The sequence below is a fragment of the Lepisma saccharinum genome, chromosome 1 (genome assembly GCF_977018435.1).
Source record: "Lepisma saccharinum chromosome 1, izLepSacc3.1, whole genome shotgun sequence".
Taxonomy (NCBI): Eukaryota; Metazoa; Arthropoda; class Insecta; order Zygentoma; family Lepismatidae; genus Lepisma; species Lepisma saccharinum.
Window position 1 is genome coordinate 24332470 of NC_139229.1, and position 15496 is coordinate 24347965.

Consider the following 15496-nt stretch of genomic DNA (forward strand, 5'->3'; position numbering starts at 1 on the left):
TAGAAAGTGCTGCATTTTCAGTGTTTGGAATTGCGATTTATTTCTGAGAATGGAGTGAGTAGTGGGAAAAGGATCACCTCACATGTTTGGATTATACCTCCCCGCCAAAAAAAAGACACAAAATATATATCGGCTGTTGTTCTTATACGGAAATATAACATGTATGAATTGTCTCAAGAAATATTGGAGCCTATTCACATCCCTACGGAACTTGGAAGAAAGCCCAGGTAGAGATTGGGAAGTTTTGTTACGACAAAATTGGGATGTATAGTAAATTAAAATGCAAAGTCCTACCTTGTGCTGTGCACCAAGCCATGAAGGCGTATAGGGGGTGTGGAGTTAGTGGAGTTAGGGCCCCACGCTTTCTTCATCAGGCGTAAGGTGGGAATGATGTGATCAGCACCACGCCCCTGGCCACCATACCCCCCCCCCCCATCCTTCCCCAGAGTTTCCTCCAGGTACCGACTTTATACGACGCTGGGTGGGCACCGAAGGAGCTTGAACAGGTGGACAAAATCCCGATTATCCCCCGTCGAGGATCGAACCCAGATCTCTCGCATGGTAATAAAACGCCCTAACGACTGTGCTACTGCGGCACATACAGTAATTAAGGCAAGAATTGTTTTAGCGTTTCGTTCAACGTTTTTAGGGGAATCATTTTCGGAGATATAACGGGTAGCTCTTGTCGGTTCTGCGACCTGGGTTGAGAAAAGGCGATTTTCTGACGAACAACATTCCACCTGACAAGTCACGTGACTTTCCTACATTTCCTGTGCCTGTTGGCTTTTGCATGAAAGACGAGCACCCGATCACCTAATGGTGCAATGTGTGTTGCCTACCCTTCCGGCATTATTTACTGCCATTAAAGTCTTATGGGGAAGAACTTTTTTCCACCACTGTACAATGTTACCTTATTCGTTCGTATTAACTCCTGGTCTGTTATTGCTATTTTAACGTAACTTGAGCAATGCCATTATAGGCTCGTTCACTTTCTTGTAACAAAAAAAAATGTGTGCATAAAATACAATAAATAAAGTACAATTCCACTTAGGTTTTAGAAGAGTTTTAAAAAATGCAGTTTCAATTCGAAATGTTAGCTACGGAAGATATTATCATACATTATGGCAAAAGTCTATTTATTAATCGAATCCGACACGATTGATTCGTAACTCTGACGAAGCTACACAAAAAATTAATTTAAAAAAATAGGGGCATGCTTGACCGTAAACGATATTTTCTACACGTAAATGTATGTAATGCCTGCTCCTCTTGAGGAATTTTGGGGGGGAAGAAGTGTGTCTTGCTACCTAAGTCGTGACAAGGAACTAACTAGGGTTGAGAAGTGTTGTTATTGGTACGTACACCTACAGTACCATGCACGTACATGCTCATGAAACTATCAAGGATCGAAACCCGGACAGTTAAAAGATAATGCAAGTACGTACGGTGGGATCTATGAGTATTACTGTGCAAATTGTCCATCACCATGTTCGGTGAACTTTATTTGACCCAATAAGAGCTACAAGAATAAAATAAAACTCAAAAACAAGCTGTTGACAACTTCTGCACCAGCACACATAAAAATCCATAGCTTAAAAAGTTAAAAACACATAGGATGTAATACAAAAATTAATGAAAATAGTCATGGACAATTTGCAGGGTAATACTCTTGGATCCCACTGTACATGTCTTGCAAGTACGTCTATAATTTACCTTCAATTTTGTAAAGTGAGAATCATAGAACTTCAGACCTTCTGTAAACAAAAGCACGTGTACCCTAACAGTGTTGCAAACTTATGAAAAAATAATAATCCACATAGCCTACAAGGTGTAAAAACATTCTAATTGTCAACAGATGCGGAATAAGCAGTGCATCACTGATGACCTGTTGAAAGTTATTGAATGTATGTGAAAAAAAAGTTAAAAATGTACATCTTGCCTGGTGGCCGACTTTCAGACTCATCACCGAAGTTCCGGCTTGGGTGTTATTTGTGAGTGTCCCTTCATCAATTTCATCTGACGATCACTCATTCTCATCGTCGGGATTAGCCAAAAGTGGAAGAAAAGCAACGCAAAATTAAAAAAATCAAATACAAAATTTACATCTTATCCCCCAGGAGTAAGACGGTTCCGTACCAAAGGGTTAATTTTCTCTCAAATTTTACTAAAAAAGCTTGCTAGAAGAATGTGACACATTGAGATAAATTACGTTTTGAAACCGGGAAACTTCATTAAATTTATTTCATGTTTGAAAGTCTTATGATGTATTATTATAGATAATGAAAGTAAGCTAATACATATGATTTGATTTAATTAATAATAAGTATTAATTAGATAAAAATAATGGAAATAACTCATTTGGTTTGATTGATTTGCTTTATTTTAATGATGATGATATGATGAAATCTATAAATGGACATTTACAAACATCCATGCCCAGGCCACGATTCGAACCCGGGACCCCTGGCGTCGTAGCGCGATGTGCTAACCACTCCGTCACGGGGCGGCTAACTATTTTTTTGTAATTTGGAATTCAAATATCACCTATCCCTCATCGTCTCGTAACTAATGACAATTGTGCGTGTCGATCTACACCTCAATGTCACACATTCCAGTTTCTTCCAGAGTGTACTTCAACATCTCTAAAGTTACTTCATCCAGAAACACACTCGTATGTCCTTTTTATCCCGTTCAAAAATGCTGGATTATGCAGCAAAGACACCAAGGGAAACTAAAACGGCAACTTAGAGAAGCATAAAAGTGGGGAAAGAAGACTGTAGAATACAGAAATATTTTGAGGTAGTCACATTTTATTGTACGCTACATATAAAATAAAATGCATAGCTATTTAGGGGTGAATTTTTAAATATTGTCACATTTTTCTTCTCTTTTGTTGAGAGGTGTTCATTTTAAATCAACCTCCCTCACCCTACGGCCTGCCCTCCTTCACCCGCAAAAGTATTCCGGAGTGTGAGGATGTCACCATCCGGATGGTGAACACCTCTGGATTATAGATCGACTCCTGCGTCCCACCCCCTCCCCCATCTCCGGAGGATCGTCACTGACAATGTGAAATCACACTATCATATGCTGACATTCGACATACCACTTCCGTTTCTGTACTTGACTTAGTGAGAAATATTGAGGTTGGCAACAGCCTAATAACGGATTTCTTCCGCATCATGTAGTCCGTTCTATGAAAGTAAGCTAATGGAAGAAGAATGTGTAAATTACATTGCATTATACATTTTAAAACATATTTTCATTAAAGGTTTCTGTTTATAATAATAATACGTGATTATTGTATAAATTACAATCGATCACGTGTAGTGATGGGTCATGGCAGTTCCTTTTCGGGAGGCAGTTCACCGGAGCTCGCTCATCGAAAGGAGTCGTTCACCAGGAGTCGTTCAAAGGAACGACGAGGCCACGGAGCATGCTCTCGGACGAGGCAGTTCCTTTTAGAAAGGCAGTTCATTGGAGCTTGCTCGTTGAAAGAGTCGTTCACAGGAGCTACCATACCAACACAGCTCCAAGTTGGTTTCGTTGGATGGGGGAGGGGATGGAAAGAATTAGAGGGGAGGAATCCGCCTTCGCTCAAGAATGGAAGAAAACATAAACAGCTACTAAAGTCACTCCGGCTAGAGTTTGGACTTGAGGAACCCCAGACTTTTCGTCTCCACTTGTGCTAGTGTGAAAAGGGTGGGGGGGGGGGGCGAAAGCGGTGTTGCCAAACGTCTGAGAGTCTGATTTTTTTTTTGGTCCAGTCGTACAGGACATATTTTCCTGTCAACATGCACCCTTCGCTCGCTCGCATTTCAGGCAGAGGCAGGGAGGCGGAGACCCACGCATTCGCTTCCTATATACCCCTAGGCAACCGGCTTCGCCGTGCTTGGCCTTTTGGGGGGTGGATTCTCTCGAGGGGGGCGATGAGCTGAAAACTCGGAATTATTGCGGAGGGTTAGAATTCTTTCTAGGGGTATTGTGGAGACTGTTCGTATGAACATCTCACTGCAATCAAGGTTTAGGGTCCAGTTACTTGTCGTGGCATATTTCGTTTTGCTCGCCAGTTAAAATTGCACGTCGAGTTCCGATTACTCAATATTATCCATCCTTTATAGTTTATATTAATTTCATTGTTGTCTACACAGCGATATCAAATAGTGATTGGAAGTGAACGACCATTATGTGTTTTACTGATATCCTCACAAGAGTATCTACAGAATGTTTAGTAAGATCCTGAAATTTAGGTTGAATTCAGAATTTATGCGATATTGAATGGGTGGTTGGGTCGAGGGGGACTCATGGGGCTGCAGTTCCCTCCCGAAATTTTAAGAAATTCAAAAGTTTCAACTAAAAGTATTTTTTTAAAAATATCAGGAAAACCAAATTGGTAACTGAAGAAACCTCTTAAATCAACCTCCCAAATACAATTTTTGTCTTTAAACCACTTTTAACCGTGGTATCAGTATCGCAAGATATCGGTTGGATTATATTTACCGACACCGGCCGATACTTTTCCAATATTTTAATCTTTCGCGAGGCTTGCAAATATGCAGCAAGCACTTTCAGGGTGTCCTTGAATTTATGCATAATTCCAAGTTTCCGTTATTTTGAACCAATGTTGTATGGAAAAGTGTATTTTGTGATTACGTAATAGTATTTTCAGATTTTGATGTAATTCTTACGTTTAAAGCATAACCCTAATAAATTGATACACACAATTGGAAGTATTTACTTACACTAATATTAGTCAATATTTTGAACAGCTTTTAATTAATACGCGTCATTTTCAAACAAGGGTATCGGTGAGATAGGTAAGAGAATCAGCATGGGTGTGGATATCCGTTCAACTCTAATAATTATGAAATGTTTTATTACTTATTCCGCCCCACGGGAAAAGAATGCAGCTTTCTAACATCCACATTTACAATTCAAACCCTCCGAAATAAAATCCTGCTTACTCCAGTGGTACTATAGCATGTTATGATGCGTCTGTCTCCATTAAGCGGGACTTTTCCTTCCCGATGGACATCACGGACGTTCTGATAATTCCCAGAGCAGCTGCTGTTCTCCCAATCACTTTTTTAAAACGGAATCAAAGGGCCATTATTATCTCTTTCATTTTCAAAATAATCTCGCACTGCACGAGTCTGGCCACGCATAGGAATACCACGCCCTATAACTTTTTTCTTCCGATTTCGCCGGTGTATTCGCATTAGGCTCATCATCTTTCAGTATAAAAATCACAGATTGTACCGCTTTTTTGTACCGCTAGGTTAACTGTGACGATATGATGGATAAACTACTACAATTAAACATACATCCGCTGTATTTTGTTTTCCAGGGAAGGGTAAACAAGGTATTTTTCCAAGGTGTCGAATGAGGCATATTTTCTCCCAAAATAGTATTATCTCCTAAAAAAAAACTTCAGTTTGAAGTTAGCATGCACCTGTAACGCCCTTCTAATAAGTATCATATATTGAGATTGAAATGAAATTATAATGTGTAAACTGTACGAATTTTAGGTTAAAATTTATTTTCTAGGGTGGCCGTAGCCCCTCCCCAACTTTCCAAACGTTCATACAATTAAATGGATACACGGTCAAACAAACACCCATAAGAGAATGGAAGAAAGGACGCTAAACCTTTGACTACGAAGAATAGCATTCATTGTATTTTTCAAGCTCTCTCCGCCTCCCGACCCCACTTTTACTTTACGGTAATGGAACAGCACGGAAACTGAATGTTGTCGTAAGTTTGATATAATGATGTTCTAATCTGTCAAGTTCCTTCTACAGTTCCTTGCAATGCGAGTTGCGAAAACATGCCAGAAAAAGGGTTAAAGGTGAATTACTTGCTCATCCCTCCCTCATTGTTGAGCTTCTGCAGCATTGCTGTTGTAAACAGAGTTGCACGCATAACTAAGCGGAAAACCGCCACTATCAACAACCAGCAACAAAAGACGGGACCTCGCTCGCTCTCTCTTTCTCTCCCCCTCTCCCTCTCTCGCGCAGGTTCGTAGGAGTGAGTCATCGACTGGGAGCGTTGGCAGCATACAAGCAAAGCTCACGACTCCTGAGGAACTACCACTTGTCATGGCAGTTCCTTTTCGGGAGGCAGTTCACCGGAGCTCGCTCACTCAAGCAGCCGTTCAAAGGAACTATCAACTCCTCTCGATGTTGGTTTCGTGCAGCTGAATTGAGGGGGGTGGGGGAGGACTTGCTGGAGTTAGCTTGAGTGAAAAGAATTAGGAGAGAGGGAACTCCGCCTACTACTCCACCTACCACAAGAAAACCAGAGAACGTACACAGCAGAAACAAAACAAAACACGGTCGCTCTCTCTCGCAGTCATGAGTCATCGACGGAGCTGGAACTGCAGGAGCGGTTGACAACGTACACTCAAAGCTCACGACTCCGAGGAACGACCACAGAGGAACTGCTCGTTCACTCCGAAGGAGCGAGCAGTTCACAGTTCCCAAGAGGGAGTCGTTCAAAAGGAACGACTCGTTCACGAACGACCCATCACTAATCACGTGAACAGTAAGAAAATAGCGCCAGTTTCGAACATGGCGACTTCCATGCGTGCAGGAAGGTCTCCCGTGTTTTCAGAGTAGTCTTTCGGAAATACAGCCGTTTGAAAAGTGGCAAGAAGCAGGTTGTTTTTAACGTTTATGTGACGTTGCGTCGGTGCTATCCTGAGCAAGCAGTAAAGTTGGTGTCCAAGTGTAATTGTGTGTCTGCGTCTTTGTATTTTCGGTGTGGTGGAAGAAAGGAAAACGACCGGTCAAGTTGTGATTCCCGCGAAAAAAACACGTTGTTGCTCGCAACGCGAGTGCTTTCGTATTCTTTCAATCAAAGAGCCGTCCTGTCCACTGTGGGGAAGATGTTGATAGTGATGATTGATGACGATCTCCCCAATTTTAGCAGTCGACGTTAAATCGCCTCTTGTGCCACATTGAGTTCCTTTTTGGGAAGCAAATTTGACAACCAGGATAATGTCTAGCGCCGAAAATGCCCCAAGTTCAAAAAGGAACTGCTGAATCAAGGTAAGAAAATACATTACTTGCATGAGACGTGCGTAAATAATGTGCTTATTATAGTCTTCTTGTTTTCTAGTGCACAAGAAACCGAGAGAAAGATAAACAATCTCTTTTTATTCCCCGGCTTATCTTTGTTTAGCTTCTGCTAAAACTGGCGGTATATTTGTTGCACAAAGGAGAAAACAATACTCTACATGTCAACAATGTTGGGCAATAATTTGGTGGAAGAGGAAGCAATGAAACCAAAAGGCTTGAATTTACTGAAACGAATCTCTCACTCTCTTGTACGTATAACTTTGGCGCTGTCATGCTGAGAAAGGGGGGGGGGGAGGGAGATCTCTTAACCCAGTGTCAGATAAATGGGACTTTTGGCGTAGAAAAATATGTTCATGCTGGAACAAGAACACGTATTTAATCACTTGTATAAAATTTATTATACTTCAATGTGTGGATTATCAGTTAAACTAAGAATACGTTTTTCCATGTTAAGGTTGCGAGTGAGCAGCATATGATGGCCGCACCATTCACGAACAGCTGGCGCGGAGTGATACGTTACTCGAAGTGAGACGGTTGTTTACAGAAGGTCGGAAGGTTCGTGATTCTTACTTTAGTTCTCTTACTTCCAGCGTCGATCTTTCCTACAGAATTCACATACACCATTTGATGAGACAGCCTGCCAACTTCAAACACACTGATAAATCAAGTTCTTGCACTTGTTAATGTTAACTCACAATTACAACACAAATTTACTGTCAAAACACACAAACAAATCGCTAACATAAAACAGCCGTATTTACAATGACGCTCCACCCTCACATTCGCAGATACTACTGACACCTGGCGTGAACCCTGGTCAACAAGCCTTGAATTGAATGTAGGTGAATCCTGTTCATATAAAATACTTGGTGAAAAAGCAGTATGTGGCTGTTTGAATTCTTAATTGTTATACCCGTTTACTACTAAAGCAAGAAACAACTATAAATATTTAGGGTCTGCGTGTGTTTAATCCAAAGTAAATGTGAAATTAACGAGTGCGTCTCACATAAATAAAGAACTCCCAACACTAATCAAGAACATATCGTTCCGAATCGAATGAAACAAGATCCATGATGTTTAACAAAACTTCAGCTAGTCAAGGACGTCGGTTGCGCCAAAGAGGTGGTAATCGAAAATTTCGTGCAAAAAACACCCCACTTCCTTTCAAGTTATGCAGAGAGAAGGGCGCTCGCGGGGGAGTAAAGGGGGCAAGGGGGGACACCTGCCCCTTTCCTCTGAGATATCTGGAAAGAATTCATATTATTTAAATGGTAAAAGTGTAGCGTGAAAACTTAGATTAGGGATGCCGTAAAAGACAGAAGATTAAGTACCTATGCAAATTATCCTAGGTGCTGGGGATGATTTTTGAGAATTCTCTTTGAGAAAAAATCCTGCGGGTGGCCTTGTACAAAGATACTTCATTTATAATAATTCTTGATTTCTGGCGAGATAAATGTGGCTGTTTTTTTTGTGTGTGTACCGAAAGAAAGTCAGCGGTTCAGGGGAGTGGTATAGGATTGCATTGTACCCCACAATTTTTAAGAGGGGGTTATTACCCCCATAATTTGATCCGAATATAACCCCTCAAATAATTTGACACACAAGATGCTGCCTATCAAAGAATCTCGTTTTTAGTTGTTAAACGCAAATAAATTTGTTTTATCTACATTAACTCCCTATCCTAAAGAATCAAAACCATAATTAACCTATCATACTATGATACATTGTTATACTAATTATCTCACTGTGACTATGCTCATGGGAAACTTTATAAGGAAGTAAAAACCGTTTAAAATGAGTGCAAAACGACTGCATGAAACGTAGAACTATCTCTTCCTGAATTGTGCATGTTTTTAAAACCTATTTAAAAGTATTTAGCCATATATATATTTTTAGAACTCAAAATTATTTTGTGGATTTGCGTTTTGGTATTGCAGTACAAAGTTATGTAAATTTTATTTTTTAAATGGAGAGCTATTCTAAATTAGCCTTATTTATTGAAATGGTTTATTTTACTTCGCTTTTCTGCCACTTCTGACTAATCGCGAAGATGAGGATGAGTGATGTGCATATGCGTGTAGGTTGAACCTTGTATTCCCCAAATCATAAACGTTTCTGCATCATTTGTTTATTGTGATTAGATTCGCCAGCTGTCAGGTATTTGGCAAAGGGGACACGGGAGTGCCATACCTCTCTCTTCCTGAACATTGAAAGTTGGGTGATTGGTGAATTTGACATCACATCACGCTTAAGATTACTCAACAAAGCCTATAAAAAAACAATAGAGATGGCGCTGTTATTTGAGAAATGAATTACTTTCCTTGTTCAAAATTGTGTAACCCTAATTATTGAAAAGCTAAAAGATAAAGGAATGTATTGTAAAGGTTACTAATAAAATATACCATACCTGTAATTGTGGACTTCCATTAGTTAACTTTGACTGAAATATCCTCAAGCACGCTTGTAAAATAATGATTATAAACATCGACTCCTAACAGCAGAATATTTGGATAAATATGAGATATCTTTACTATTGTTCCACGCTTATAAAAATTCTCCTGAAATCTTTGGTTGCCATGAAAAACATTGTTGATAGTGTAATGGTCGGGTTGACCATTACTGTTTTGGTAATATGTTAATTAATTGCTGGCCAGCTACAAGGTGTAGGGTTAAGTAATATGTTTCCATGTGTGTACTTTTACGTTACGTGCTTAATGATTGTGATTTTTGCTGGATATTAGATTCCCCTGTTGTTTTGCTTCCCGGTTTGGGAGGCTAGCTGTCTTTCAAAAGACTGTTGCAGTGGAATTTTCCACTGCTACGGAGTCCACGTTCACGGATGTTTACCGCGACTATAAAAAAGGTCAGTAGGGCTTTAGAAAACAACAGGTTTTTACTACCTTCACAACGACAAAGACACTTCGAAAGTCTTGTCCACTCAGGGTGGCTAGACTGAATGATTGAGAAGAAAATGTAATACTTGGCAAATGAACAGCTTCGAGAGTTTAGCCCACTTATGGTGGCTAAACTCATGATGCAAAATATATGTAGCATTTGGTAAAGCCAACCCCTGTTTGAAATCCCCAAGTTTCCCAATTAGCAAAAGATTTGCATTTGTACGATATTGCCGAGTCGCATCATAATGCCTTGCGGGCTGAATGAGGATTCTGCGTAAGGAAACGCAAGACTAGTCGGAATATCAATTAAGTCGAGGATAGGCCACAGAGATAGTTAGGCTAACTCTGTGTTAATGAAAGTACCAATGGTTAGGCCATAGGTACGTCTTTGCTTGAATTAAGGAAATTGGTTGATGTAAATGCACATAATATGTAAATAATAGCAACGTATAATAAATCCATATGTTATGATTTACTGAATTAACTCCAAGAATTACAGTACTGTCCATTTTAAACCAAATATTTATTCACTTTCTGTACATGTGTAACGAACCAGGGACTAAAAATATAAATGTTATGTGAACCCCCCCCCCCCCTTTCGTAATTCCGGCGCAAATATAATCTACTCGCTTGGTGCCCAAGGTGAAGTGGAAGGAAAAAAAAGATTGAAAGGATAATACAAGGGAAGTAATCCAGAGGGCCGGAATAAACCAGGGAGTGGGGGGCCGCACCTTTCAGAATATATAAAAGGAAAATATAGCTACAGCTAAATAAAGTCCGCAGTCATTGAATCTAAAACATATTTCGGATCACGACATGGGTTGGAAACACTGAGCCAACTCGTCGTCTACAATGATATCTCCCAAGAACTCCAGACTCTATCCGATGTAAACGTCACTGATAGCCCTGCTTTATGTTCTTCTCCCCTATTCCCTTCGAAATTTCTTCGCAAAAAAAGCGGAAATGTCGAAAATAACAACCTAGAGCTCTCGCCACGAAAACAGTCCACTCAAGGTCACGCCACCCATATACAGTTTTGCCAATAAAGCAATTTAAAACGACGAAATCAACCGCATACGTACAACGCACGAAGTGTCGACCGAGCAGCTTAGAAGAAGCGTGGCAACCCTGGAGGGCCAGGGCTGTGGAGGAGGCAAGGGGAAGCTCCGACCTTGACTGGACTGTTTTCTTGGCGAGAGCTATAGTTAATGGGATTATTATTTATTCACCCCTTCCCCCCTCCCACAAATTGAACACACGTTTTATTTATTCTAATATTGCTTCGCTTTGTTTCAGTTAAATTAGTCTTGAGAACTGAAAATGAAAACGTCAGTGTATGTAGCTAAAAATTCTGCAGCTTTTGTGGTTCTTTTAAAAAGTATACATTTATACAGTAGTGTACTTTATTTTATTTTTACTATTTAGCCTAGCTTTTCTTCCACTTTTAGATAATCGCGACGAAGAGGATGAGCGACGATTTGACGAAATTGATGAAAAGACACTCATAAAGAATACATATGGCCAGACTGTCACTTGAACTCTGACTTTGGTGGCGATAACGGAAGTCGACCACTTTAAGCACTTTTTTAATAAGTTAGTTTCTCATTACATTTGACTTAATTCTTTACTTTATCATTCAGGACACACACACACACAAACCTTCACCTGGATTCGAATCCGGTGTACTATAGTAATAATAGCAATAATCATAATAAATCAATAACAAACATTTCTGCTATTGCGATTTCACTGCATTCGTTCGCCATGTGAAGATATTGTTTTGATGAAGCTTTCTTCAGTAGCGGCAACTGCCAGAATGTTTACAGTAGATGTTATCTCGATTGAGTATTGTACACACTATCCTACCCAGTGATGTGCCCAAGGCGCAAGGTTGTTGGGGGTCATAACCCCCCTCCCCCTTTGGCCAATTTAAAAAAAAACTTCAAAAGGCAGGAAAATATGGTAAATTGAGGAATCACTACTAAAGGAATTATACGTACCGCCCTTTTGAAAATCCTGGACACATTACTGACCTATTGCTTCAAGTCCAAGGGTTCCCAGTGTCATATTTGCAAAATTTCCAGTGAAGAGACTTTCCAGTAACTTCTTTCACAGTTATGATATCAATTCTCTACAGCAAACATTTGAAATGAATTCCCTCTCATCCCCCTTTACAAATCCATTCTGGGTGTTCCTTTTTTCTTGTCCTCTCATCTATTCCACCTGATCACTTCACACAATAATCAGCCATAAACTATTTGAAGGGGTCGGGGCGAGATAGTGCCAAGTCTCATTTCCATATGTATGACAAAGGCGGAGACTTTCACAAATCTGTCGATCTCCGTAGCTGAGTGGTTAGCACAGAGCGTTCGAATCTCGGCCTGGATATGGTTGTTCTTTGTGAGTGTCGCTTCATCAATTTCATCGTATCATCACTCATACTCATTGGCATGATTAGCCTTCACAACAATCAAACCTTCACAAATCTGAATTAACACAGAAATTTCCACGTGGCAAAGTAGTACAGAGCGCGTTACGAGGCTAGGGGTCCTGTATTTGAATCCTGATTTGGCGTGGGTGTTCTTTGCGAGTGTCCCTTCATCATATCATCACTATCCTCATCTTGGAGACTAGCCGAAAGTGGCAGAAAAGCAGAGTGAAATAAACCAAATCAAACCAAACACTCGAAATTTGGATTGATGGATTTATTTGGTGTTTTAAGTCAACTGTATGCACAGTAAGGCTAATTGGGACTGGACCTACAGTTTGAAGTGGGATCCAAGCCACTATGTGCCTTCACCCGGGACCCCTGGATTACAAGACTACGATGCTACCACTGCGCCATCGGGGAGGCCCAAAAACACTCAAATTTTCTTCTGTCACTAAAGTCTAAAAGTGCATATGTAGCTGAATTTCCTGTAAATTTTCTTTGTAGCAAGTTCGTGGTAGTAATTGATGTGGCTTGGTACTTTTCAAGCTCTTCTAAATTTACTTTCTGACCAATTAAAGTTAAAACCCTTTACGTTTTCTTACAGGGGCCAATCGAAAGGGGGCTGGACTTGCTCGAGCGGACAGTGCTACAAAGCAGAGAGAAATGGCGAAGGCGGACTTTCCCTTTCTGCTTGCAGACTGACTTGCGACCCCAATGCTAACATTTGGCCACAACCAAGAAATTCCGTCATATCTAGCACCACTCTGCGTGCAGTTAATCACAATGAAATCAATTTCGAGCTATCGTATCCCTCTAGAGAACTGTCGGCAGCCGTTGAGGAACTGAAAACGATCTTCAAGACTAACCTGAATAAATTGCACCCTTTGTACTCTGAGAGTAACCCCAACCCTTTCGAGGGCGATAGCAAAGGAGACACTTTGAACATTGTTCTCGAAATTGCAGACCCTAGCATGTCATTGAAACTTGATACGGATGAGAGCTATACTTTGAAGTTATCATCCTACGACGGGTCGTTTTCCGCAGTCATCGAATCTAAAACATATTTCGGATCACGACATGGGTTGGAAACACTGAGCCAACTCGTCGTCTACAATGATATCTCCCAAGAACTCCAGACTCTATCCGATGTAAACGTCACTGATAGCCCTGCTTTACCACACAGAGGAATTAGTCTGGATACCTCACGTAACTTCTTCTCGTTGACGGCTCTGAAAAGAACTGTCGACGCTCTGTCTTACAACAAGTTGAACGTGCTACACTGGCACATCACTGACACTCACAGCTATCCTCTTGAGTCCGTGGTTTACCCGCAGATGACAGAGTACGGTGCGTACTCCAAAGAGAAAGTCTACTACCAAGAGGACGTGAAAGAACTTGTAAAGTACGCACTAATGAGAGGGGTTAAGGTAGTGCCCGAACTAGATGCCCCTGCCCACGTAGGGCATGGATGGGAATGGGGACCGAGCGAAGGTCTTGGGGATATGGTGGTGTGTCTTGGGTACCATCCATGGTATGAGCAGTGTGTGGAACCTCCTTGTGGTCAGCTGAACCCGTTGAACTCAAACATCTACGATGTCCTTTCGCAAATCTACACCGAGTGGTTGGGCTTATTCGATACCCACATCTTTCACATGGGAGGAGACGAGATTAACGAAGTCTGCTGGGAAAGTGTGCCAGAAATCAAGAACTGGTACACGACTGCAAATACCACCTTTCTCGATTTGTGGGATTTGTTTCAGAACACATCTTTCACCAGGCTACAGGTGGCAAATGTAAAGGAGAACCCCTTAGACGTCATCCTCTGGAGCAGTGAGTTAACCAATCCAGAAGTCATCGAGAATTTTCTAAACAACGACAACTACATCGTTCAAGTATGGGACGACATGACCACGAAAGGAGATACAGCAGCAGCATTGGTAACGAAGGGGTACAGGGTCATATTCACCAATCACGACGCGTGGTACTTGGATTGTGGGTACGGAGCATGGGTCGGAGAGGGTAACAACTGGTGTTCTCCGTACAAGGGTTGGCAGAAGGTCTACATGAACAACCCCTTGAAAATTCTCGAGGATCACGGCGTCGATGCTGCAACAGCATCATCCTTGGTACTAGGCGGAGAAGCAGCTTTATGGACGGAGCAAGTTGATGAACAGACCCTGGACGGAAAATTGTGGCCAAGAGGGGCAGCACTGGCGGAAAGACTTTGGACAGACCCCCAAACTGAATGGACCCAAGCGGAGGCTCGTATGGTTAACCACCGACAGAGGATGGTGCAGAGGGGAATCGCAGCAGATAGATTACAGCCAGAATGGTGTCTTCAAAACGAAGGTCGCTGCATTGCTCCACCGCCAACAACCAATTTAAATATTGACAATGGACACTAATAATTAGTGTTCTGAAATCAAGGCCAATTTAAGAGTAATTGTGTTCCATGTGACCGAATTAAACATTCACATGCAATATTCACACAAGTGAATCCCTTCCGAACAAACTTATGTACAGTATGTACTTTTTACAAATGATTTTGTTTCCTTAATTTCCAATTGCACAGAATTGTGGAAAACAAAGTGTAATACTCTATAATCAATCCTAATTGTGTTTGTTTATAAAGAAGTGTCCAATACTTATATCCATTGACTTTCTTTCACTCTGAATGTGTTTACGTCCATACGTTAGCCCAGCGTATTGTGTATCAGTTTTTGGATCTTGTTAGCAGAGAGTCCTGGCTTGAGACCCAAAAAGACAACGTTTGCTCTCTCATCTACAGTGTTCTCATATCATCAAATACAATTAGTTTCCTTCATCTAGATTAATCTAAAATGGCAAATCAGATACAAGAGTTTCACACACAAGTAGAGTTTTGTTATACTGATTTTACATCAAGCTCTTTTAACTAACATATTATTAACACAATAGTACTGTCTAGTATCGCTCTGTTTAAATTCCAAATGCATCCGTTCAGTTCTTGGAATGATGTGTTAATATTGCAACATGAATAACCTCGTTCAGCTTTCTCGTTCACCACTCTCGCAATTACACATCAAATATATACGTTGAAAGTTAGAATT

At 40.8% G+C, this 15496-nt stretch overlaps 1 protein-coding gene across 1 annotated transcript in view; it reads left to right on the forward strand.

Moving 5' to 3' along the window:
• LOC145993789 (chitooligosaccharidolytic beta-N-acetylglucosaminidase-like) overlaps positions 1-15104 on the forward strand; it is a 37571-nt gene extending 22467 nt beyond the window's left edge. The window contains exon 3 of the mRNA XM_083129592.1: positions 13012-15104. Within this exon, the coding sequence (XP_082985718.1) occupies positions 13012-14812 (1801 nt within the window). The 3' untranslated portion in view covers positions 14813-15104. The remainder of the gene's footprint in view (positions 1-13011) is intronic.
• Positions 15105-15496: the final 392 nt, after the last annotated feature.